Genomic DNA, 23,644 nt, shown 5'->3' with positions numbered 1-23,644 from the left:
AAGTGAATGGCAGCTTGGGCCAATTGTTGGGTTTCTTGCCTCTGGGTTAGAAGGTTGTGGGTTCAAGCCCCACACCAGGGACCCGACTCTTTCTCTTGAATTTTGCTGCTGTGATTGTCCCGATCCAGAGGCAAGGAGCAGAGGCCAGTGACGTGTGTATGTACACGACTTGTGCCTTCCTGGACTTGACCTGTACAGTAAAAATTTGAAATCTTAAATGTTTCCCACGTGTCTTCCATTTTTAACAATATTAATATTTAGGATTTTTATTTAATTCCTGTTTTTTCTCCCCTTCACTCCCTCTAATCTCCTGAAGGCACCGACTCATGCTGGGTCTTGGTTCTGTGATACTTTGCCCTATTCAGGTATAAGTCTTAATGACGAACGCTTGCAGTTGGAGTGTGATAAGGAGGTGAGGTGAATACTGCAGCCAATCCCGATCCTGTTCTTACCTGACATTTAAACGTTTTCTTGCATTTCCAGCAAGGGTCACTGGACAGTAATCAGGAACCCTGCCTCACTCAGGCCTGCCGAGACTGATTGGGTGGTAATGTTAAACACTTTGGGTGCCATCAAAAGAGAAGAATAAATTTTGTAACTATTATGTGACTTGACGCCTTTTAATTAATTTTGCTCATTTTGTTTTGTTAAATGATGGAATTTCATCTTGATCTAGGTGATGAGAATTTATTTGCAATCAGCAATTCAAGGAAATTTGAAGAACTTTTAACAAAGTGTAAGTGTGTAAAGTGTAAGTTCATAATTGTAAGAAAAACAACAGATATATCACAGAATCACAGAAACCCCACAGTGCAGATAGAGGCCATTTCGGCCCATCGAGCCTGCACCGACACACATCCCGCCCGATCCCCGTAACCCCTACACCAACACATATCCCACCCTATCCCCGTAACCCCACGTATTTAATCCCCCTAACACTAAGGGTCAATTTATCATAGCCAATCATCCTAACCCGCACATCTTTGGACTGTGGGAGGAAACCGGAGCACCCGGAGGAAACCCACGCAAACACGGGGAGAATGTGTGTGGAGTTTGCACAGTCACCCGAGGCCGGATTCGAACCTGGGTCCCTGGCGGTGTGAGGCAACAGTGCTAACCACTATGCCACCGTGCTGCACTTCAAGAATATTGCTGAACTAGCTAAGGAAGAGACTGAAAGAGACCTGGGAGTGATAGCAGACTCCGCACTTAACATGTGCACTCATTGTGGAGCAGCAGTCAACAAAGTGGTCAAAATGCTAACCTATTTTGCCACAGTAGTGGAGTACAAGTCTGAAGTTGCTCTGGTCAGACTGCACTTTCAGTACTGTGTTCAGTTCCGGTCATTGAGGCACAATGGAAACATCTAAGCAGTGGCGAAGGGGGAAGGGGCTGGTCCTTAATGTCAAAGGATAGAGGTATGAGCAAAAGTTAGAAAAATTCAAGGCTCTTCATCCTCGAAAGGTGGTGAATGAGAGTGGACGTGATAGAGGTATGTAAAATACTACGTGGAATGGAACAGATTAATCCTGAACTCTTTCAAGTTAAACCATGACTGCAGGATAAAGGGACACCAGTGCAAGTTTAAGACTGATTTTAGGTTAACATTTCTTCACACAAAGAGTGGTTAATACTTGGAATAGTCTTCCAGATTGGGCAGTGGAGACAAAGGCCTAGAAATTCGGTATAGCCCCGTTTGGGGCGTTAGATCTGGCGAAGCGCTAAGAGTACCGCCAGCTGCGACTTAGCGCCACCTGGCGCGATATTGGGTCGTTGTGCCCCTGATGGTGTTTGTGGCGGTAAATCAGGCGCTGCATGCGACTCTTAAGGCGCTAACGCGGAGGCGCTACCCAATATCGCTGCGGCGGGGCGCAGCGCAGGTGCTTTCAATAATCACTTTCCCTGAAACACACTGGCGCCAGCCAGCTCTTAAAGGGGCAGGTCAATTGGCATCACCGGACACACTCACTGCCTTGTAGGCCTTCAAAGCGGTGGGAGCCTACCTGTGGCGCACCAGCCTAGCAAGAAATGGAAAGGGTGAGGCAGAGGGCGGAACGCCTCACTGATGGGGCATTGGATGCTTTGGTTGGCGCAGTGGAATCAAGGCCAAGGAAGATGGTCGGAATGTGATTTATGTTTTGGACAGTCTCCCGGGTTTGAGAGGCAGTTATGTGCCAATGTATTAGTTTTGCTTTCTGTTGCCATAGCTTTCTCATGTTTAAAGGAACCACATTTTGTGTAATGAAACACTTTCTTCATTTACAATGGCCATGCCTGCTATTTACATGCATCTTGCCCTTCACAGGCTTGGGGGTATCAGACCGGCTGCAGATCTGGCTGTAGCAGCTGGTACAGCTCAGTCACCACCTCCTTTCTAAATCGCAGCCTTCTGACACACTGCTCCTCCGGCATGTTCATGTAGGAAAACTGTTGTCGGAAAACCCTGCCAGCGTAAGGTCTGCTGTGGCGACGTCTGTTGGCCCTCCTCCGTCTGGCCATGCCCGCCCCCCTCTCCCAGTGTCTCAGTGCCCTTTCCAGATGATTCAGCAGCAGGACGTTCCCCTCCAATGCAGGCCCCATAATAAGTGCCCACAGGAAGGTTCCCCGTTGTCAAGGCTCACCAACAGCAAGGCGATGGTCAGAAGGCTGCTGTTCCTCTGCCAGTGTGGGCCCAGTGGTCAAATGGCTCTCAGTGTGCAGGTCAGCAACTCTTTGTAGCTCTCGAGGAAGTTGTGCACCAAAAATGTGTGCCGTTTTTAAACCACACCAGTCCCCTTTAAATAACGCTCCTCCAGCCCAAAAGCGACTTGGTAAGGCCCAGGAAAACTATCACTAATAGCGCCAGGCGCTACGGAGGGGGGCGCCACTGAATTTCCCGTCTGGGGCGCCGAAAAGGCGTTGCACACTCAGATGACATCATAATTAGCCTGCGCCCATGAGCGGGCGCTAAGCGTTAGCGCCGGCGCTAAATGCATACTCAATATGGGGCGAGGTGCTAAACGCCTTGCGCCCCACTGGAATTTGGCTATCGCCCCAGTTATTGCCCTCTTTAGGTGCTAATCCCTGGCGCAACCAACCGAATTTCTAGGCCAAAGACTTTGGAATTATTCAAGGGACAATTAGATGGTATAATGGGGTGGAAGTCTAGCTTTCTAAGATGGGATGAACATGATGGGCCAAATGGCCCCCCTCATTTGTGAAAGCCTTTGTGATTAGCCAGGTTATGCACATAGTTATCATTTTTTAAAAGTTATTATTGCAATGCAAAACAGTTTTAAGAAAATCTGTGTCTACTAGCAATGATTCATGATCTTTCCACCATTTTCTGTGTAAAATTTGCTAGTTAATATGTGCTACCACATGTCCCTGTTCCATTCTGTGAAGAAGTAAGAAAAATAAGCTGAGCTGGGAGAACAGCAAGTCTCAGTTAGACTGAACTGGGGTTTCTCTCCTCGTAGAAACCAGGGTAATGAGGCATTGCTTATTTTTTGAACTTCTCTTGCTTCCCTGCCGGCAACACAAACTTGGAAAATTGTCGATTTTAACTCCAACCTCCAACACGCACCTCCTACTGCATCAGCACAGAATAACATTTCTGTCTTGTATATCAGCTATCCTTGTAAATTACAGTAGTGAGCTTGTCAAGTTCTTGCTGTTTTATGGAGTTTAGTGATGTGGTCTAATGTCCATTGAGGCAGCCAAAAAAGATTTTGCCTTAAAAACCCTTAGAGTTGTTGGAGAGAGAGGGAGTATTCTAAAGCCATCAGTTGAAGTCTGCCCCGGAAGAGAGAGATTATATTTTCGTGGTTAGATTTTGAAATTTGACCAGCAGTCTTTAAATAAGCAACACTGCAACTCTAAAATAAACATTAAAAAAAAACTTCACTTGGGATCCATTTGCCATCAGTCAACCGCCATCAGTCAACCGCCGTCAGCTGAAGAGAACAGGAACGTATGTGCAAAAGCAAAATACTGCAGATGCTGGAAATCTGAAATAAAAACAGAAAATGCTGGAAATACTCAGCAAGCCAGGCAGCATCTGTGGAGCGAGAAACAGAGTTAACGTTTCAGGTCGATGACCCTTTGTCAGAACGAAGGGTCATCGACCTGAAACGTTAACTCTGTTTCTCTCTCCAGATGCTGCAGGAACGTGTATGCTGTAGATTACTCCTTATCTGTCCTTAATGCTGGTGGATAGAGGAAAATGACTGTGCTGTATTTGAAGTTCTAAAAGTACACCTGGACACACTGGAGTGCATCAGAATATTTGCATGTGCCACAACTTTGCCAACCAGGTGTAGTAAAATCTTTTCAGAGGTTGGAGTGTTTTTTTTGTCATACCTGGTTGACATTGTAACTAGGTGAGTGGCACCTCTCTCTCTATATGTATGTGAACTACAGTCTTTAAAATATCACTCCATGAGTAGAAATGCAGTCTTTAACAGATGAACAACGACCGACTGAAATGATTAACTGTCCGGGTTGGAAAGGAATTGAAAAAGACATCACCTAGCTGTTATGCACAACTTGCATGCAAAACTCCTGCTATGCTGTAGTTCCTCAAAAAGAAGTAGGAAGTGGAGGAAAACTGTACCTTTGCCAATAGCTAAATTGGTTCAAAAAAACAAAACTGATACTTAATTTATTTTTATTTTATCCCTGGTTCCTGTTTTACCAGCAAGAGGTCACATTAATGAGGGCTTCTAACAAATAGTTACTTGCAGAGTCTCTGTGCTACCACACCCTCTGTATGGACCAGCATTCATTAACTGTGTGAATATTAAAGCAGCATATATATATATATATACACCATTTCAAAGAGGCTGGCGTTACACGAACATACGAAAATGACGGGCAGGAAAAGATCAGTTGGTCCGTTAAGCGTGCCCCACACGTATGATGGCTGGAGCATCATGATGAGACACTTCCTCTTCCTTCCCCCCCCCACCCCAAACCCCACAGCCATATAATCTCCTGGGAAAGGCAAAATATATTTATTTAGATAATTCCATGTATTGAGTGTACCATTTTATTCTTGGTGAGATGATGATTTATAAGTAGTTACGGTTTCTTCCTTTTCTGTTTATTTGATCCCCCCCATTATTCCTGCTTCCAGACCACTGCTGATCTTCAATACAAGCTATGTCACCACACTGCTTCTCATTCCCTTTTATAATCATTAGCATTCTAACTTACGAGGGTAGCATATTTTGGCTTTAAGACGTCAGCTGATGAACAGGTATAGTGATGCATCGTTATTCACAAGATCACAAGATAATCACAGATGAAGAGGGCCATTTGGCCCATGTTAGCTCATCCATCCAGGTTGACCCTAAAATCCCCCCTGCCCCCCCCACATTGGCACATTAAATTTGTTCCTAAATGAACCCAGGGTTTTTCCCTCCACTATATTCAAGAGTCCATTCCATGAACTCTTTTTTTACAAGTTTAAACCTGGGACCTCTTGTCCTACACTCTCATTTGAATTTAAAATAATTTTCTGTATTTGCCCTTTCACAACATTTACAATCTTGTCTACCTCCAAGATGACCTCTCTGATGTTTAGGGCAATCAAATATGGCCTACACAATCCTTTTTTTTCATTGCCTGGCTGCCTCCATATCATTTATATATCTTTATTAAAAATAAAGCTTTTCTTCCTTCTCTAGGGGAATCAAGGGATATGGAGATCGGGCAGGAAAGTGGAGTTGAGGTAGAAGATCAGCCATGATCTTACTGAATGGCGGAGCAGGCTCGAGGGGCCGTATGGCCTACTCCTGCTCCTATTTCTTATGTTTTCACTCCTATCTAATAGGGCATATCCGGGACCTGTGCTTGAGCATTTGGCAATGCTGTTCTATGACCATATTGCTTTGTCGTAACTTGTTTCCCTGTGGGCAAATGGCTGACCTCTGCTTGGTGACGCACAGGTGAGATTGTGGACATGGCAAGTTGGGATGTAGGGAACGGCAGAAATGTATTTTCCACAACTCATGGTATGGAGGTGGGAGTTCACAATGTGAAAATTTTACTCTAACCTACCCTCACAATGAAGAAATAATAAGCCACAGGTGGTAATGTTGGAACTAGTAAGATCGGAGCCCTTAACTAGAGTCAGTTCAAAAAATAACAAATTGATGAAATGGGTTATTAAAACAAAATGTTTACTCAGTTGTGGCAGTTGATGCATTAAATACTTCAGCGATTTTGGAGGCAAACACCATGTTACTTTTCCCGATCAACTGCTGGTAATTGTTGCCAGACTTGTCTTTCACTAGTTTCTTTGTGTGCCAGTGGCATCGCCCGTCTGTTTTATGAGTGTGGAGACAGATGAATCTAGTGTCACATTGTCCTCTCCACCAAAGTGGAGCCTGTGCTCCAGGGTTGTTTTGGTTGAAAAGAAGTCTGTTTATTTTGGATGGGAGTATGTATATCAAAAAAAAATCTGGACAAATGCTTATAAGCCTGCCAGTATTTCCCCCTCTGTCAATTCAAAGAAGCAAAGTGTTTACTGTATGAATCAGAGGAACACCCAAAGTTGCATTTGGAAAATTAAACTTAACTTTCATATGTGTAGATCTTTGCTTAACAATTTAAAAAAAAGTACATTAGTAGATGGCAGCCCATCAATAACCATACAATCCAGACGTTCTGGTACATAGACAAGCAAAGATTAGTGTTTAAAAGGGGAAGTGATTTTCAAAGGTTTTCAACAGTTATGAATGTTTTGAAATTCTTTGGCTTATTCACAACAAAAAGCATTAAATCTAAACATAAGTTGATACAGTGAAGATCAAGGTTATACCCACTGCTGCTGAATCTCTTCTATAATTTTGTTACTTTAAGATGCGACTTTTGCAATGCCCTCCACTCTAGTCTCCTCGGCCCCATCCTATGCAAACGGCAACTCGTCCAAAACTCCGCTGCCCTAATCCAAGTCCCACTCACTAACCTCCACTATTGTCATGTCCTCCAACACACTGAATTCAAAATCCTTGTCTTGTTCTACAAATCCCTTTGTGGACTCCTCCCCAACCTACTTCTGCAATTTCCTCCAGCCCAAGGTCCCAGCACATGCCATGTGGGCCTATGACTTTGGCCTCCTGTATGTCTTCCCCCTTCCACCACTTCTCCATGTAATCTTCAGTCACCTCGGCCCATCTCTCTGGAACATACTTCCTGAACCTCTTTGCCTCATTATTTCCCTCCCCACCTTTTAAAAGCTTCCTCAAAACTCAAAATTTTTGGCCATGCATTCATACAACTCTGCTAACTCCAACTACTGTTCAGTGCCTATTCACATTTATGTTAAGTGCTTTGGGACATTTTATTATGCTAAAGGCACTTTAAAAAATGCAAGTTGTTGTTGCCTAAGACATTTCCCTACCTTACTGATAATGGTTCTCTAGCATACAAGCAGTGACTTGTATATTGGCGGAGCATGTTTTCCTCCCCTACTAACTGCAGGGCATAAAGCCAAAGGTAACATTAAAGGGTGTTGCAACCTTTATTTTACAAATGAATATGTGTTTTGTACACCGAACATTGCAAAGCAGGGATGCAGGATGAACAGCATACCTTCACTAAGCACTTTAGTTTTGATTTTTCTATTGAGAAAGATGTTCAGTTTGACAGATGGTCCTAACCAGCGCATTTCAGATGGGTCCTCCCATCTTCCATGGTCTTTAGTTTTATCCACATAAGACCACCATATTCTGGAGCATTCTTTCTCGTAAAGAATTAAAGGGTTATCCAGGATGATTGGGCAGATAGATGCAGATTAAATTTAATTTGGAGAAATGTGACTTGATGCATTTTGGGAGGAAGAACAAGGAGAGGACATATAGACTAAATGGTAAAACTTTTAAAAAGATAGTGGAGCAGAGAGCCTTAGGGACTCAGATACGCAAATCTTTAAAAGTAGGAGGAGATATTGATAAAGCTTTTTATAAAATTGAGGATCTCACTTTTTTTTAAAATAGGGACATCGAGTACAACAGCAATGAGGTAATGCTAAACCCATACAAATCACAGTTAGAATATTGTGACCAGTTTTGGGCTCCTTACTTTAGGAATGTCAAGCCCATGGAGGAAGTGTAGAAGAGGTACACTAAGCTGATGTCTTTAGTTGTGAAGTGACTAGAGAAACTGAGGCTTTTTTCATTAGAACAAAGAAGGCTGAGAGGGGATCTGATTGAGATGTTCTAAATTGTAAGGGGTTTTGATGAGGTAAATCGGAAAATATTTCTTCTAGTTGGTCGGTCAGTAACTGGAGGGCATACATTTATGATCACCAGAAGAACAACGGGAGAGGTTAAGAAAATCTTTTTTTCCCGAGGATTGATCTGAATGGAATGCTCTGCCAGAAACAGTCTTGGAAGCAGAATACATAATAGCTTTTAAAAGGTAAATGGATAAAATTGAAAAAAAATTATTTAAAAATATATGGGGAAAGGACAGAGGAATAGGATTAAATGGATGGCTTTTTCAGAGCTGGTGCAGTGGGCCAAATGGCCTTTTACTGTGCTGTCAAAGTTAATATTCCATGAAACTAGATTTGGGAGAATTCATGTGGTTTACATGGCTATTATGAGGATGAAAAGTCTTAAAAGGACAGCATTCTTTTTCCCATTTGGATAACCCCCTCATTGGATAGTGAACTGAAATTGGAGGATCATGTCAAAGGTAAGTAATCTGGGGGAAGATTTCTTCTAGTCGCTGGTAGTGACATTGGAAATCTTTCCACTTTAATTGCAATGTGCAATATTGTAAAAGACCAGTTTTACTATTTTGCGAGAAATAGCAATCCGAGGAAATCTTCCCATTTATCTTTATATAGTTGGCACATAGTGACCAGAGAGAATTTCTTTCTGCCCCTCCCCTCCCTACCCCCCCCCCCCCCCCCCAACCATACTTTGTATAATATCAAGTAGGAAATTTGGGAAATCAAAGTTGATTCTTTGATAGGGGGGGCACGGTGGCATAGTGGTTAGCACTGTTGCCTCACAGCACCAGGGACCCGGGTTCAAATCTGGCCTCGGGCGACTGTCTGTGTGGAGTTTGCACATTCTCCCTATGTCTGCGTGGGTTTCCTCCGGGTGCTCCGGTTTCCTCCCACAGTCCAAAGATGTGCAGGTTAGGTTGATTTGGCTATGATAAATTGACCCTTAGTGTTAGGGGATTAAATACGTGGCGTTACGGGGATAGGGTGGGATATGTGTCGGTGCAGGCTCAATGGGCCGAAATGGCCTCTATCTGCACTGTGGGGATTCTGTGATTCTGTGATATACTTCATTGTACAGTGATATTTATGAAGCAGTACAGTACTTTTATTAGGTCAAAGCCATTCTTAATTTTAACTTATTTGCAAAGATTTTGCATTCCAACTCTTGCACAAATGGCAGCATCTGTTTTTTTGCAAGTGGGTGCATAGTTTCTGGCTGTGGAATTGTGCCAGGCGTTGGCCCAGCTGCTTTTAGATTGAAGACCAGATAGTTTGCCCGAGGCCTTCATCATATTCTCAAATGTAGTCACATACGGGCCAAGACTACAGTTTTTATTGGATCAATTATTTTGCCTTCAGGACTGTTGTTATTTTTATTTAGTTAGAAACAGATGCTTCCAGTTTGACTATTTCGATCTGCTGCCAATTTCAAAAGAACACCTGCTTTTTCTTATTAAAGAAATGCTATTTCTTGAATTAACCCCATCTCCTACAGCAAGACCAGAAATGGCCATGCCACAATTCCCCAACGTGGCAACAGGTGGCTTCAGCAGTTGCAGATGCCCTTATTTCCACACATAGTTTCTATTTTCTATCGTTTTCAAGTGTATAATAATAAACTTTGTTACAGCTGTTTAGAGTGAGACACTTGGGAAGTTTTTTTTTTATTGACTTGGTGTTGGCATTGACTTAAGTGGGCGTAGTGAGCCAAGACTGCAGCCAAGCAGGTAACAGCTTTGATTCTAAAATTGGCTGGTTATTGGCATTGGCACAATCAAATGTAATTTAGGGGTATTTATAGTTTTAATTTCTTGAGTTTTTTCTTCTAACAATTTTCTCTCCCTGCTTCTGTAAGTGTTGGATTTTACTGGGGTAGAGTTCCAAGGGTGCCCTCGAGCATCTCCTCCCTTCTTCATGTGTGAACATGCTAGACTGAGACTGTTGGGTAGGCTATACCATCCTGGTGCGCTGCACGGTCAAGCCCTAACCTGTCCTCACTCACGCTTGCCCATTTCCAAAAGGGGTTGCTGGATGGTGATCAGGAGTGTTAGCCAATTTTCTCCTCCTTATCCCAGAGACATTGAAGCCAATAGTAGCCTGTCTGCTGCTGCCCTTGCTGGTATCAGCTAACTCAACATAGACCACTAATTGAACTTTATAGCTTCTTGGTCTATATGTCTAAGTTACTCCGTGCCTTAACAAGCTGAGTCACTGGGGGTGTAATGTGTGTTTTTTTTTAAACTTATTAGTATTGCACATAGGAAGTCCCAGGACATGGGTAGAAATTGGTCCTCATTGCGCTCATTTTCTGGGTGGAAACCGAGGGCAAAAAGGACCAATTTTGGGGTTAAAAATCTCAAATTAGGATGACGAGAGATACCATCTGTCTCTCGCACATTAGATTAATTAGAGTTTTTTCTCTCGGTTCTGTAGAAGGGTTTCGACCCGAAACGTTGACTCTGTTTTTCTCTCCACGGATGTTGCCTGGCCTGCTGAGTTTTTCCAGCGTTTTCTGTTGTTATTTTGGATTTCCAGCATCCGTAGTATTTTGCTATCAGATTAATTAGAGTGTTACATTTTCTGTTAACAAAACTCATGAATTTCAAAGCATTTACCTTTTCAAAATTCAATTAATTTTCTTTTTGTGTGGAAAATAAAAATGAAAAAAATAATTCGAGTTAGGATGAGAAAAGACACACTGTCTCATTATCTCTGGTTAACTGTGTCTCTGAGCTAAAAATGTAACAGTTTGAAACTTGTACAATTGTATCTGCAAATTGTCTTATAATTTGGGGGAAAAAATCCCCAAAAAACTCAAATCTTTTCACATCATGAGGAGATATACCCATCGAGTTGAGGCATTTATGCTAATTACTCCAACAGGACCTTACTGATGCATGATGGGGAAATCCGCACATGCTTAGACTACGCCATTTCCCTGAAGCTAACAGAGTATTATCAAAAGTAAAATATTAACTTCAGTCCTAGGCTTTTGAGAAGGGCTGAGACCTTCAAGTAAAACAATGATGAAGTTACTCAAAGGCACAAAAATATTTTTTGCAGGTAAATGTAATTGTGAAATATGTAAACATTTGTGTTTACTATATTAGACCTCACGTGGGACATTAGCGATTTCAATCACTGAGGCAAAATGATGGTTAAAATGACTGAATTTTTATGAATAATTCTGATTGGTTGAGTTTCAGATTTGATAGATTTTCACGAGTCTACATAGAGTTATGATTTAAATTTTTTAAATGTCAGCCAATCAAAAGGTCTGATGCCAGAGCATGACACTGGGAAATATGATGCCAAATCAGGAACAATACACTTCTGTACCACTTTTAATATACTGTAGATAATACTTGTGAATCTTTGTGGCAATGCTCATAGTAAGTCAGTTGAATTACTGTCTTATAAGGCACGGAATTATACAGAATCCATATGGTGATGAGGTGGAGAACGGCTAAACAAAATGCAACAGTTCAACCCTCGTGATTGTACAGCTTGCAAGGAGATCACTTTCAAAATGCTAATTCAGGGCTGGAGCAATATGTAGCAACCATATGTAGCTGGTGGATAGGAATGTTCCGGCCCGTTTTGTGCCAGGTTTTGCTGAAGGGGATCTGGTAGAAATATACTCTGCCACTGGCTTGGTGCCACAAATCCATATACAGTGGTTCACTGCCATGTTCATTTATATTGTGTAAATGAGAACACAGGAATTAACTTGTAATCTCCCCCTGTGTCACACAGCAACAAAGACTGACAGTGTGGTGATTTGATGTCCTTGGCAATCCTACATTACTGGATTTTAAAGGGTCACATTATTGGCTGGGTACCAGTAATCATCCTATTGGCGTCACTCTGGGTTTTAAAGTAATTCAGTTCATTACACCAGTTTTGATGTGTCTTCATAAGATAGCAGGTAGGAGAAAAGATGGCCACCACTCTTGCCCTTTCCTGCCTTGTCCACTGCACCAGTTTGAATAAGGGAATGTCTAGAAGAAAATTGATTTTAGAAGTTGCTGCACAGGCACAAGTGTGCGTATGTGTGTTCTAGAATTTTGCAGCTGTTCCCCGTACACTAGACAAGATAGAGAAGAGGAAAACTGCTGCCGGGGGTTTCCTTTGGCCATGAGAAAGTGGGAATGTTTGAGTGAGCAGCAGCAGTGTTTTTCCTTACTTCCCCCCAGGTCCTGACTTATGTTGGACATGGTCCTATGTAACCATGCCCGCGTGGTCACTCTTCCCATGGGTAAACCCAGACAGTCGGTGCCGGCAGTGTGTTTAACTCTTAAGAGGATTTGGGAGAGCAGCAACATTCCTGCCCTCACCCAGTCTCGACATCAACAAACTTTATGGCAGGGAGAAGAATCCGGAATGGCAATGCTACAGTATTTGCTTTTTTGGTTCCCTTCCCTAGCCTGCAGATGCTTAGGCCAGTCACAATGCCCCAACCTGTGATCAGCTAACCCAATCAATAAGGAAGTATTGAACCGATTTCTCTTGATCCATTTTATTTTTAAAGGTATTTTTCTTTATTATAAAGGCTTGATTTGGCACCCCATCCACCACCTTAAACATTCACTCCCTCCACCATCGGTGTACCGTGGCTGCAGTCTACACCATCTACAAGATGCACTGCAGCAACTCGCCAAGGATTCTTCGGCAGCACCTCCCAAACCCACGACCTCTTCCACATGGGAACACCACCACCTCTAAGTTGCACGCCAGCCTGACTTGGAAATATATCGCCGTTGATTCATTGTTGCTGGGTTAAAATCCTGGAACTCCCTCCCTAACAGCACTATGGGAGTACCTTCATCACACTGACTGCAGCGGTTCAAGAAGGCGGCTTACCACCACCTTCTCGAGGGTAATTAGGGATGGGCAATAAATGCTGCCCTTGCCAGCAATGCCCACATCCCAGGAACGAATAAAAAAAATTCTTTACCCAGAGAGTGGTCAGAATGTGGAATTCGCTACCATAGGGAATAGTTGAGGTGAATAGTATAGATGCATTTCAGGGGAAGCTAGATAAGCATATGAGGGAGAATAGAATAGAGGGTTATGCTGATGGAGTTAGATGAGGAAGGATGGGAGGAGGCTCGAGTGGAGCATAAATGCCGGCATGGACTGATTGGGCCGAATGGCCTGTTTCTGTGCTGCAAATTCTATGTAATTGTATGTGTCCATTGAATCAAAATAGTTTTTTCTAGCAGGCTTAGAACAGATTGAACATGGAGACTTCCTGGTCTGTATGACTGAGTACTGTACCAGATGGTGCATTTACTCATTGAGCCAGAAGCAGCCATTTTTTAGGAGTGCGAGAGATTCACATTTCTGAATTGGGCTGGGTTTTAGAGCTAGGGCTGAGGGAGAATTGAGACCATTTTGGAATTTGGTCGTTCACAAGGCTTTTGTTACCAAACAGATGTCTAATCCAAATTTATATCTAAATCCATTTTCCTTTTCTAAAAGTAAATGAGGTATTAAAGGCAGACACCAACGCACAGCTGTGTTCTTGTAGTTATGTGGTGAGCATCTTGAACCCTATCTCGCTCAAGCCATTTATGCACAGTTTAGCTTTACAGCTGTGCCAAGGCATGCAGTATTTAGTGTAAATGATTCCTTTTGAAGTCATTCTGACTTTCTTACCTCATCAGTCAAAGCTAAATAGCTACAACTGGCTGAGTGACTTCAATGGCAGGCTGGGAGAGTCACATTACAATCATTGCAGCATAACTGAAGAGGCACATAATTAAACTACCAGGGAGAGCTGCCCCGGTCTCTTGTGCATTACCCCCACCATTAGCATCTTGCTTCAGCTGCCTAGGCCCCACACTCTGGAATTCCCTTCCTAAACCTCTCTGCCTCCCTCTCCTCCTTTTAGACCCTCCTTAAATCCACCTCTTGACCAAGCTTTTAGTCACCGCTCCACACCTCCTTTCGCTTGGCATTTATTTTTCCTTGTACCTCTTTGGGATATTTTTCTGCGTTAAAGTTGCTGTATAAATACAAGTTATTGCTGTTGCAATGTGTCAGTAGTGACTGCTCCCAATTTTGCACGTGAATATGTGAGCCTCTGAATACAGTCCTAGTTCAGATGTGTTGTTTGAGATTGATCATCAGTATCTAGAACACTTGATGAGCTACTGATAATCATTTTATACTGCAAATATCCCAAGTTCTGTTTGTAGAATGGGGAATGATTTTTTGAAATGCTTTACTAATGGAACATGAGCTACACTTTCTGTCCTATGACTGTAACCAAGTAATGACTTCTGTTATTGCACAATTTTCATAATTTTCTATGGCGAGAATAGTGTGCAACATTTTATGGTAAGTGGGTCACAATTCATTCTACTTAACAAAGGCTTATCTAGTGAAGTGGTATGGTAATCTCAAAAGAGCATGTCGAGAAAAAATGTCATTGGAATGAATGGGGACATTATCTGTTGCTGTACTAAATTCCACCGCATAATTTTAAAAAAAAATGATGTACATTGTTGTTCCATGGGGACATGTAAACATCCATTTAAGGATCCTGGAATGGATGAAAATGCTCTGGGGTGTTGTTAGATGTGCAGGAGAAGGGGTTACCTTTCTGTCTGCCTAACAGAATGGGGCGCTTTTTCTAGTAGGTTTATGGAGACTAGTCAAGCTTGAATTTTCCAGGTTTTTTTTCCGGGTGTCTGCTAAGTGCTTGTGAATAATTTCTTTCCCTTGCCTCTCTGCACCTCCCCCTCCACCCCCAGTAGGACAGCAATAATCCAGTCTCAGGAAAAACAACAAGCTGGAAATACTAGGCCGTCTGTTTCTGCCATTGGAAATTGCATCCAAAAACGTACTTCTTGCAGTGTCCTTTAGATACCATGCCATTTCCCTTCTGTTTGTTAGAAACTCACAGAATTACAAAATATTTCTCTTGACTCTTATCTGTCCAGCCTTCACTAAAGTATCCTACATCAGGTCAAAGGGCCTGAAAATAATTCTGTTGCCAAGCTTGCAAATAGAATTATTCAGTGGGTTCTCTACTGATTATCGAAATAGGATCATGTTGCCTTTCTCTGAGTACAGGATGTGGGGGTGCCTGATATCATGCCAGATACAACATTGCAATAGTAGTGATTTTTTAACCAATCGCATTATAGTGCAGGAGTAGCAGCAAAAATGGATTTGTTCTGAATATACATCCTGACTTTAAAAAAAAATCTGCCAGGTTTTCCCATCCCCCAACCTATTACTTTTCTTTAGGCAAGAAATTCTCATTTATTATCTGAGACAATGGTCCTTGGAAATTATTGCCCAACTGTTGCTGACGTTGAACGGCAGAGGCTAATGATGCATTCACATTACAAGTTTAGTGTCCATGCAGAGCAGTTTCGGCTTCGTACGGATGCTAAACTTATGCAGTGTAAATTGAATATGAAAGCTTGGACTGTCTGACATAAGAGTGAGACTCCTCCACCCAGTTCCCATATCCCTACGTCCCCTTTTCTTTCATCCACCTATCCAAACTAATCGTGAATTTTGACATTGTTTCTGCCTCAACCATAACCCACACAACTCCGCGTGTAAAGAAGTTTCTCTTGCCCTCTATTTTAAATCTCTTACATTTAATCTTGTATCTATGACCCCATAGCTACTGGAAGCAGTCTACTTCTAGCTACCCTGCCCCGTCCTTTCGTAATTTTAAAACACTTCTATTGTATCCCCCATAACCTATGTTCTTCTAATGAAAAAAGCCCCAATTTTTCATATCTTCGTTATTTATATTTTCTCATGCCAGGCAGCACCCTAGTGAATCTGCATTCTACTGTATCTAAAGCCTTAATATTGTTCCTATAGTGTGGAACCCAATACTGCGCACAGTAGCCTGAGGTTTTATATAGGTTCATTATTAGCACCTGGCTTTTATATTCTACAACACTTGTGATAAAACCTAGAATTCCATTAGCTTTTTTTAACTACCTTATCAACCTGAGGTACTGCCTTTTAATATCCTGTGAACCTGTATGTTTAAAATCCCTCTGCCCTCTACAGTACCGAGCTACTTCCATTCACAATATAAGAAATGCTGTTACCTTTGTTTTAATAACCAAAATGCATCAGTTCACATTTACTAAGATTGATCTCCATCTGCCACTTTTTTGCTCATTCCTCCATTTTATCAATATCCCTTGCAGCTTCCTTTGGCCTTCTAAAGAATTAACAATACATCTTATTATGGCATCATCTGCAAATTTCAACACCATTTCCTCTAGGCCTGTATGCAAAACATTGATGTACACAGTGAACGGAAGCGATCCCAGAACTGAACCCTGTGGGCTACCATTCCAACTTCCAACCGTTCTGGAAAACCTGCCATCAACGACTGCTCTCTGTTTTCTCCCCTCGAACCAATTTTGAATCCAGTTTTCTAACCTCTCCATAATTTCTAGGGCCCTTTGCAATTCCTGTTCAAGTGCAAGCCCAGACAGCGAATATTAGCTGGTTATTTTACTACAGGTAATCAGAGGACGCAGATTTAAGGTGATTGGCAAAAGAACCAGAGTGACACGAGGATTTTTTTTTTTTGTTGCAGCGAGTTGTTGTGACCTGGAATGCACTGGCGGTGAAAGCCGATTCAGTCGTAACTTTCAAAAGGGAATTGGATACATACTTGAAGGGGAAAAATTTGCAGGGCTACGGGAAAAGGGCAGGGAGAGTGGGATTAATTGGATAGTTCTACCAAAGAGCAGGCACAGACACGATGGGCCAAATGGCCGCCTCCTGTGCTGTATCATTCTATGAAGGCATCGCAGTTGAGCCTAATCCTAACCGGGCCTGAAGTTTTTCCGATCCCCGTATCCTCACACATGAACTTTCCAGCAGGGAGCAATAAATAATGACCATAAGCAGGAACCCTAACTGATTTTTCTCACCCCAGGATTCCAGGGCACTGAGCCCAGTTGTTGTGCCCTATTGCCACTGCAGCTGAGGACCACAAATCGCACCTCAAACCTTCTGATCTATAGCGATCAGCTACAGACAGTCTTTACTAACTGAAACATCGCAGGAGATTTTTTTTCATTTCTGAACTTGTATCTCTCTAGTTTTAGTCTGTGTTTGTGATCAGAGCCATCAGATTATTTTAACAATGTAAGCTCTGTGTAATTTTCTGTTTTATAAGGTTTCCATGTTCATAGGTATTCTCCTTAAATGTATGTAATATCAAACTAACTCTTAATTCTGACCAGTTCCACCTCTCTAAATTACTATTTGCAAGCTGTGCCGTGTCTAGTTCCTATTTACTGTTTAATTTTTACTTAGATTGCATGATCATAGCTCCAACTATTTCTTGTTTGTCGTCTTGTATGTGACTGCACTGTTTATCTTTTCAGCCAAAGAAGCCCAAAGCCCCAGACAACCCTTTCCATGGCATTATCTCCAAATGCTTTGAGCCGCACCTCTATGTTTACATTGAATCACAGGATAGGTGAGTTGAACACTTTTGCAATCGGTAGTTATATAATTCAGTAATGGGTGTTATAAGCAAGCATTGCAGTACGAACTGCTGAAAGATATTGGGTTCAAAGTTATTACTCTTTTGGCTCAGGAGACCCAAGTTCAAGGGTGAGTTTCATCGATAAACAGCTGGATGGGACTGCACTCGCTTGGTGCCATTCTTATCTATCTAATCGTAGCCAGAGAATCACCTGCAACGGCTTCTCTTCCCGCCCCCGCATCGTTACCTCTGGTGTCCCCCAAGGATCTATCCTTGGCCCCCTCCTATTTCTCATCTACATGCTGTCCCTTGGCGAGATCATCCGAAAACACAGCGGCAGTTTCCACATGTACGCTGACGACACCCAGCTCTACCTCACTACCTCTTCTCTCGACCCCTCCACGGTCTCTAAATTGTCAGACTGCTTGCCTGGAGCAGAAATTTTCTCCAATTAAATATTGGGAAGACTGAAGCCATTGTTTTCGGCCCCCGCCACAAACTCCGTTCCCTAGCCACTGACTCCATCCCTCTCCCAAGCATCTGTCTGAGGCTGAACCACGTCGTTTGCAACCTTGGTGTCATATTTGACCCTGAAATGAGCTTCCAACCACATATCCGCAGCATAACTAAAATCACCTATTTCCACCTCCGTAACATCGCCCGTCTCCGCCCTGCCTCAGCTCATCCGCTGCTGAAACCCTCATCCATGCCCTTGTTACCTCTAGACTTGACTATTCCAACGCACTCCTGGCTGGCCTCCCACATTCTACCCTACGTAAACTGGAGGTCATCCAAAACTCGGCTGCCCATGTCCTAACTTGCGACAAGTCCCGTTCACCCATCACCCCTGTACTCGCTGACCTACATTGGCTCCCGGTTAAGCATCGCCTCGATTTCAAAATTTTCATCCTTGTTTTCAAATCCCTCCATGGCCTCACCCCTCCCCATCTCTGTAATCTCCTTCAGCTTCACAAACCCCCCCCCCGCCCCCCCGGAGATATCTGCGCTCCTCTAATTCTGCCCTCTTGAGCATCCCTGATTATAATCGCTCAACCATTGGTGGCTGTGCCTTCTGTTGCCTCGGCCCTAAACTCTGGAATTCCCTGCCTAAAACTCTCTGCCTCGCTACCTCTCTTTCCTCCTTTAAGACGCTCCTTAAAACCTACCTCTTTGACCAAGTTTTTGGTCACCTGTCCTAATCTCTCCTTATGTGGCTCGGTGTCAAATTTTTTGTCTTCTAATACTCCTGTGAAGCGCCGTGGGATGTTTTACTACGTTAAAGGTGCTATATAAATACAAGTTGTTGTTGTTGTATCAGCTAGACTATCTGTTAATGGGAGAATAGCTGGTAAATGAGAGGAGAACATTGAGAACCACAAACATACCTCTTGTTTGGTTGACAAAGGAGTGCCACTCACTGTCTACTTGCAGATCTTCAAGGGCTGGAACATCCTGTCCTTGATTGATTGATTTGGATGCTTCAAATCGATTCAGATACACTTCAGGAACTGATTACCCAAAATGGAATCAGCATGTGAAACTTTAAGCTTGACTGGAACTTTTCTTCCCTTTTTCTTAAGTGTTCGGAGAATCAGCTGGGAAGGAAATCAGTTTGGGCCTCAATTAACTTCATACTGGTCACTTTGTTTAACCTGATCCCTACTCCGTAAAGATCCACTCCCTGCAGCGTACACAGTTTTGTGCCTCCACATTTTGGGTCATTATCGCTGCTTGTATTGATTTAAACTTCTCTCACTTTTAAATTGAATGGCAGCAACCCGCTTGATTGTCATAGATGCTGTTAACAATCTTGTATCGCCTTAAGTGGCTCGGTGTCAAATGTTGTTTGATAGGCTCCTGTGACGCACCTTGGGATGATTTACTACATTAAAGGCGCTATATAAATGCAGGTTGTTATTTTAAATTGCTGTAAGTCAGGAAAGAGATAAACTCATTGACAGTATAGCTGACTTTTCTAGTTTGAAGTGTCCAACCTTCAATGTTTATTTCTTAAATGTTCATATTCCATAAGAATAGAACAATAGCTCAACAGAATTACAGATATTTCATTGTTGCTAATCAATACAGCTAAAGAGTTGGAGTAAAGGAATCTTTTTTTTAGCAGGATAAGGTTATTAAAAGTACAGCTATTGAAAAGTAATTGTCTATAAATCTTATCTACTGCAGTGTATCCTAAAGGGGAAATTTAAACTGGCCTCGTCTGTGAATGTCAATCCATCTTCTATAAAGCTATAACCCCACGGAGTTCAAAGAGTGACTGTATTAAATACTGAACCTTTTACTTTGCACATTTATGGTTTTGCTGTTTCACGTTAAACTGTAGGATTCCGCTAAATTGTTGTCGTGATGAGGTTTAATTTTAGATTGCTTCGTTCCTCCCCACATGGAATGGAATTAAACATTCACAAAAACAGAAGTTATTGTTTAACTGCCTTTGCCTGTGGCAAAGAGCTTAGAAAATGCTCAATTATGTTATAATTCATTTTCCCATAAATGCTCTTGTAAAGGTGACTCTGCAAGTGCTGACCAGAGAAACCTTTGAAACTTTTTTTTTTAAGGGTGGCCAAAGTTAAATCGTGCAGATCAAACATGACGCAAGGCAGTTAAGCAAGTTTGGAAATGTGCAGTTCCATCACTTAATCGTATATGCTGGCTTATTAAAAAAAAAAAAAACTTCCAGTAAAATCAGATCTGGCAAAAATGCATAGTGTGGGCTTTCCTGGAACTGAGCATACCTAGAAAAGCTGCTTGGGAAGCCAAGAGTACCCCCCTTGCTGGTTTTGATTAACTACTGGAGCAGTGACTGCTGAACAGTTCTTTATGACTGGCCCAGTAGAAGGTGCGATGAGCCCCTTCATTAGAAACAAATCACATTTTCTACATGCAAGGCTGTTACATTTTAATTCTCCATCTTAACATTTCAAAGCAGTACTTTGATTTTACTTTTAGTGGACTCATTGTCACCAGTGAGTAAGATATTTCATTCATGCTTAATTTCAGACCTAGTTTCTGTTAATTTAAAAAAAAATCTAAAATATGTGTAGATTTAGGATTTCACACATTCTTTCAGTATCCTAATCGACTGAGCTGTGGTGGTAGTTCTATTAGTATATTATCCAAAACTGCTGCCCATATGCTAACTTGCACCAAGTCCCGTTCACCCATCACCCCTGTGCTTGCTGACCTACATTGGCTCCCGGATCCGGGTACCCCGCGATTTTAAAATTCTCACCCTTGTTTTCAAATCCCTCTCCCCTCCCTATCTCTGAAACCTCCCCCAGCTTTACAACCCTCTGAGATCGCTGTGCTCCTATAATTCTGGCCTCTTGCGCATCCCCGATTTTCATCGCTCCATCATTGGCGGCCGAGCCTTCAGCTGCCTAGGGCCCTAAGCTCTGGAATTCCCTCCCTAAACCTCCCCGCCTCTCTACCTCTCACTCCTCCTTTAAGACGCTCCTTAAAACCTACCTCTTTGACCGAGCTTTTGGTCACCTGTCCTAATATCTCTTTCCGTAGCTCGGTGTCAAAAATGTTTATTGATATCGCTCTTGTTAAGCGCCTTGGGTCGTTTTGCTTTGTTAAATGCACTCTATAAATGTAAGTTGTTGTTGCCTCGGCCCTAAGCTCCCTCCTAAACCACCCTGTGTCTTTACCTCTCTCTCTCCTCCTTAAAGACACTCCTTAAAACCTACCTCTTTGACCAAGCTTTTTGTCAACTGTCCTAATACCGCCTTATGTGGCTCGGTGTCGAATCTTGTTTTGATAACGCTCCTTTGAAGCGCCTTGGGACATTTTACTACGTTAAAGGCGCTATACAAGTGCAAGTGGTTGATGTTGTATCTGTAAGCATCCAAATTCGCATGAAGTGCGCCAATGATCAACAGCCAAGGGACTTGATGAAGGAAAGTTAGAGCATTTATGGTTCATAGAGAATGGAACAAGAAAGGAATGAAAATGTGTTTCCAGGTGTATGTCCGTTGAGAGTTTTTATACTGTCGAAGGATGATAAGGCTCTAAAGCAAAGTGTACAAAATGAAGTATATCTGAAGAGCCTTGATAACATCTGCTGCTTTATTAGAAACAAAATGGATACACTGCATCCAATGATTGCATTATACCATTCGTAGTTAGCTCATACTGCAAAATAAAATTTTAACATCAACTATTTCATATTAACGTTTAAAATATTTGTGCTTGTGTTTCATGACACTGGAGCTGATGTGGTGCTTTGAACATACACTTTAGCACTCAAAACCTCGCAGGGCGGTCCATTGAAAGACACCATTATTGCTAAAGCCTCAGTACAATGGAAGTGTGATTACAGTTGTTCATGCTGCAATTTAGTGCATAACTTAAAATAAAATAAAAACTGATTTTCTTTTTACAGATTTCTCTGAATTTAACTTTTTTGTACACACATTTTTTCTGTGATTTTTTTTTTAAGCTAAAACTGATAAACAACCCCAAAGTTGGCAATAAAAATGGACTTTAAAGGTCCTTGTATATAAAGAGAGATCTCCTGCGTTGCTTAAGCGGATTGAGAGATTGCAGTCATAACAAAGTAGATCTGTGGTGGTATTAGTTATAATTGGTGAGAAGATGCAGTTTGTAGAAGCAAGTTATTTGGATTTTAAAGAATTTGGAAGGGTGACTTGGACGCGGGTGTACAGGGCACAATTTCAAAATTTGCAGATGACACAAAACTTGGAAGTATAGTGAGGACATAGACAGGCTGGTGGAATGGGCGGACACGTGGCAGATGAAATTTAATGCAGAAAAGTGTGAAGTGATACATCTTGGTAGAAAGAATGAGGAGAGGACATGACATATAAACTAAATGGTACAATCCTGAAGGTAGTGCACAAACCGAGAGACCTGGGGGTATGTGCGCGCATATCGTTGAAGGTGGCAGGGCAGGTTGAGAAAGCAGTTAAAAAGGCTTATGGGACCCCGGGCTTCATAAATAGAGGTATAGAGTACAAAAGTGTGTAAATTATGATGAACCTGTATAAAACACTGGTTCTGCCCCAACTGGAGTACTGTGTCCAATTCTGGGCACCACACTTTAGGAAGGATGTGAAGGCCTTGGAGAAGGTGCAGAAAAGATTTATGAGAATGATTCCAGGAATGAGGGACTTCAGTTACGTTGATAGACTGGAGAAGCTGGGGTTGTTCTCCTTGGAGCAGAGAAGATTGAGAGGAGATTTCATAGAGGTGTTCAAAATCATGAGGGGTCTGGACAGAGCAGATGGAGAGAAACTGTTCCCATTGGCAGAAGGGTCGAGAACCAGAGGACACAGATTTAAGGTGATTGGCAAAAGAACCAAAGGCGAGGTAAGAAAAAACTTTATTACGCAGCGAGTGGTTACGATCTGGAATGCACTACCTGAAAGGGTGGTGGAGGCAGACTCAATCACAGCTTTCAAAAGGGAGTTGGATAAGTATCTGAAGGAAAGAAATTTGCAGGGCTACGGGGAAAGGGAGGGTGTACCTGTGTCCAGGATGTTTAGGCAACTAGTGGGCTGTATCGTGCTGTTTGTGGAGGGATTGAGTTGTTGAGGCCAAGTTTATGCATAAGTTTGTAATTTTTGTTATGAGTTTTTTGTTGTGATAAATTTTATTTATAGTGAGGTGCATCAGGAATTGTCATGGTAACTATCTTGCAGAATGTATTTTTGGTGAATGGGGTAGAGTTTGACCAGGGTGCACATGCAGGCTTTTTGGCCACGTACACATGTGGATGAACATTTCATGTATTGAGTGGTGAACATTTCAGAAATGGGGTCTGAGGGGGAAGCAAGGTGGCTAATCTTGTGCGTGAAATGGGATTCGGGGGAGAGGAAGAGATACAGAAGGACAGATAAAGAAAAAGAAAGACTTGCATTTATTTAGCGCCTTTCACGGCC

The 23,644-nt window shown here is 42.3% G+C and overlaps 1 protein-coding gene across 5 annotated transcripts in view; it reads left to right on the top strand.

Annotated features, from left to right (window-relative positions):
* The window catches only part of vps53 (VPS53 subunit of GARP complex), a 254,920-nt gene that overhangs the window by 116,478 nt on the left and 114,798 nt on the right, over positions 1–23,644 (top strand). For all 5 annotated transcript variants that reach the window (XM_085964898.1, XM_085964903.1, XM_085964902.1 and 2 more), the window contains one exon: positions 17,614–17,708. In XM_085964898.1, the coding sequence (XP_085821024.1) occupies positions 17,614–17,708 (95 nt within the window). The remainder of the gene's footprint in view (positions 1–17,613; positions 17,709–23,644) is intronic.

The sequence above is a fragment of the Somniosus microcephalus genome, chromosome 22, assembly GCF_052327205.1.
Source record: "Somniosus microcephalus isolate GS21.2 chromosome 22, FLI_Smic_1.0, whole genome shotgun sequence".
Taxonomy (NCBI): Eukaryota; Metazoa; Chordata; class Chondrichthyes; order Squaliformes; family Somniosidae; genus Somniosus; species Somniosus microcephalus.
Note: the sequence above shows the minus strand (reverse complement) of the source record. Positions and strands in the feature narration are given on the sequence as shown.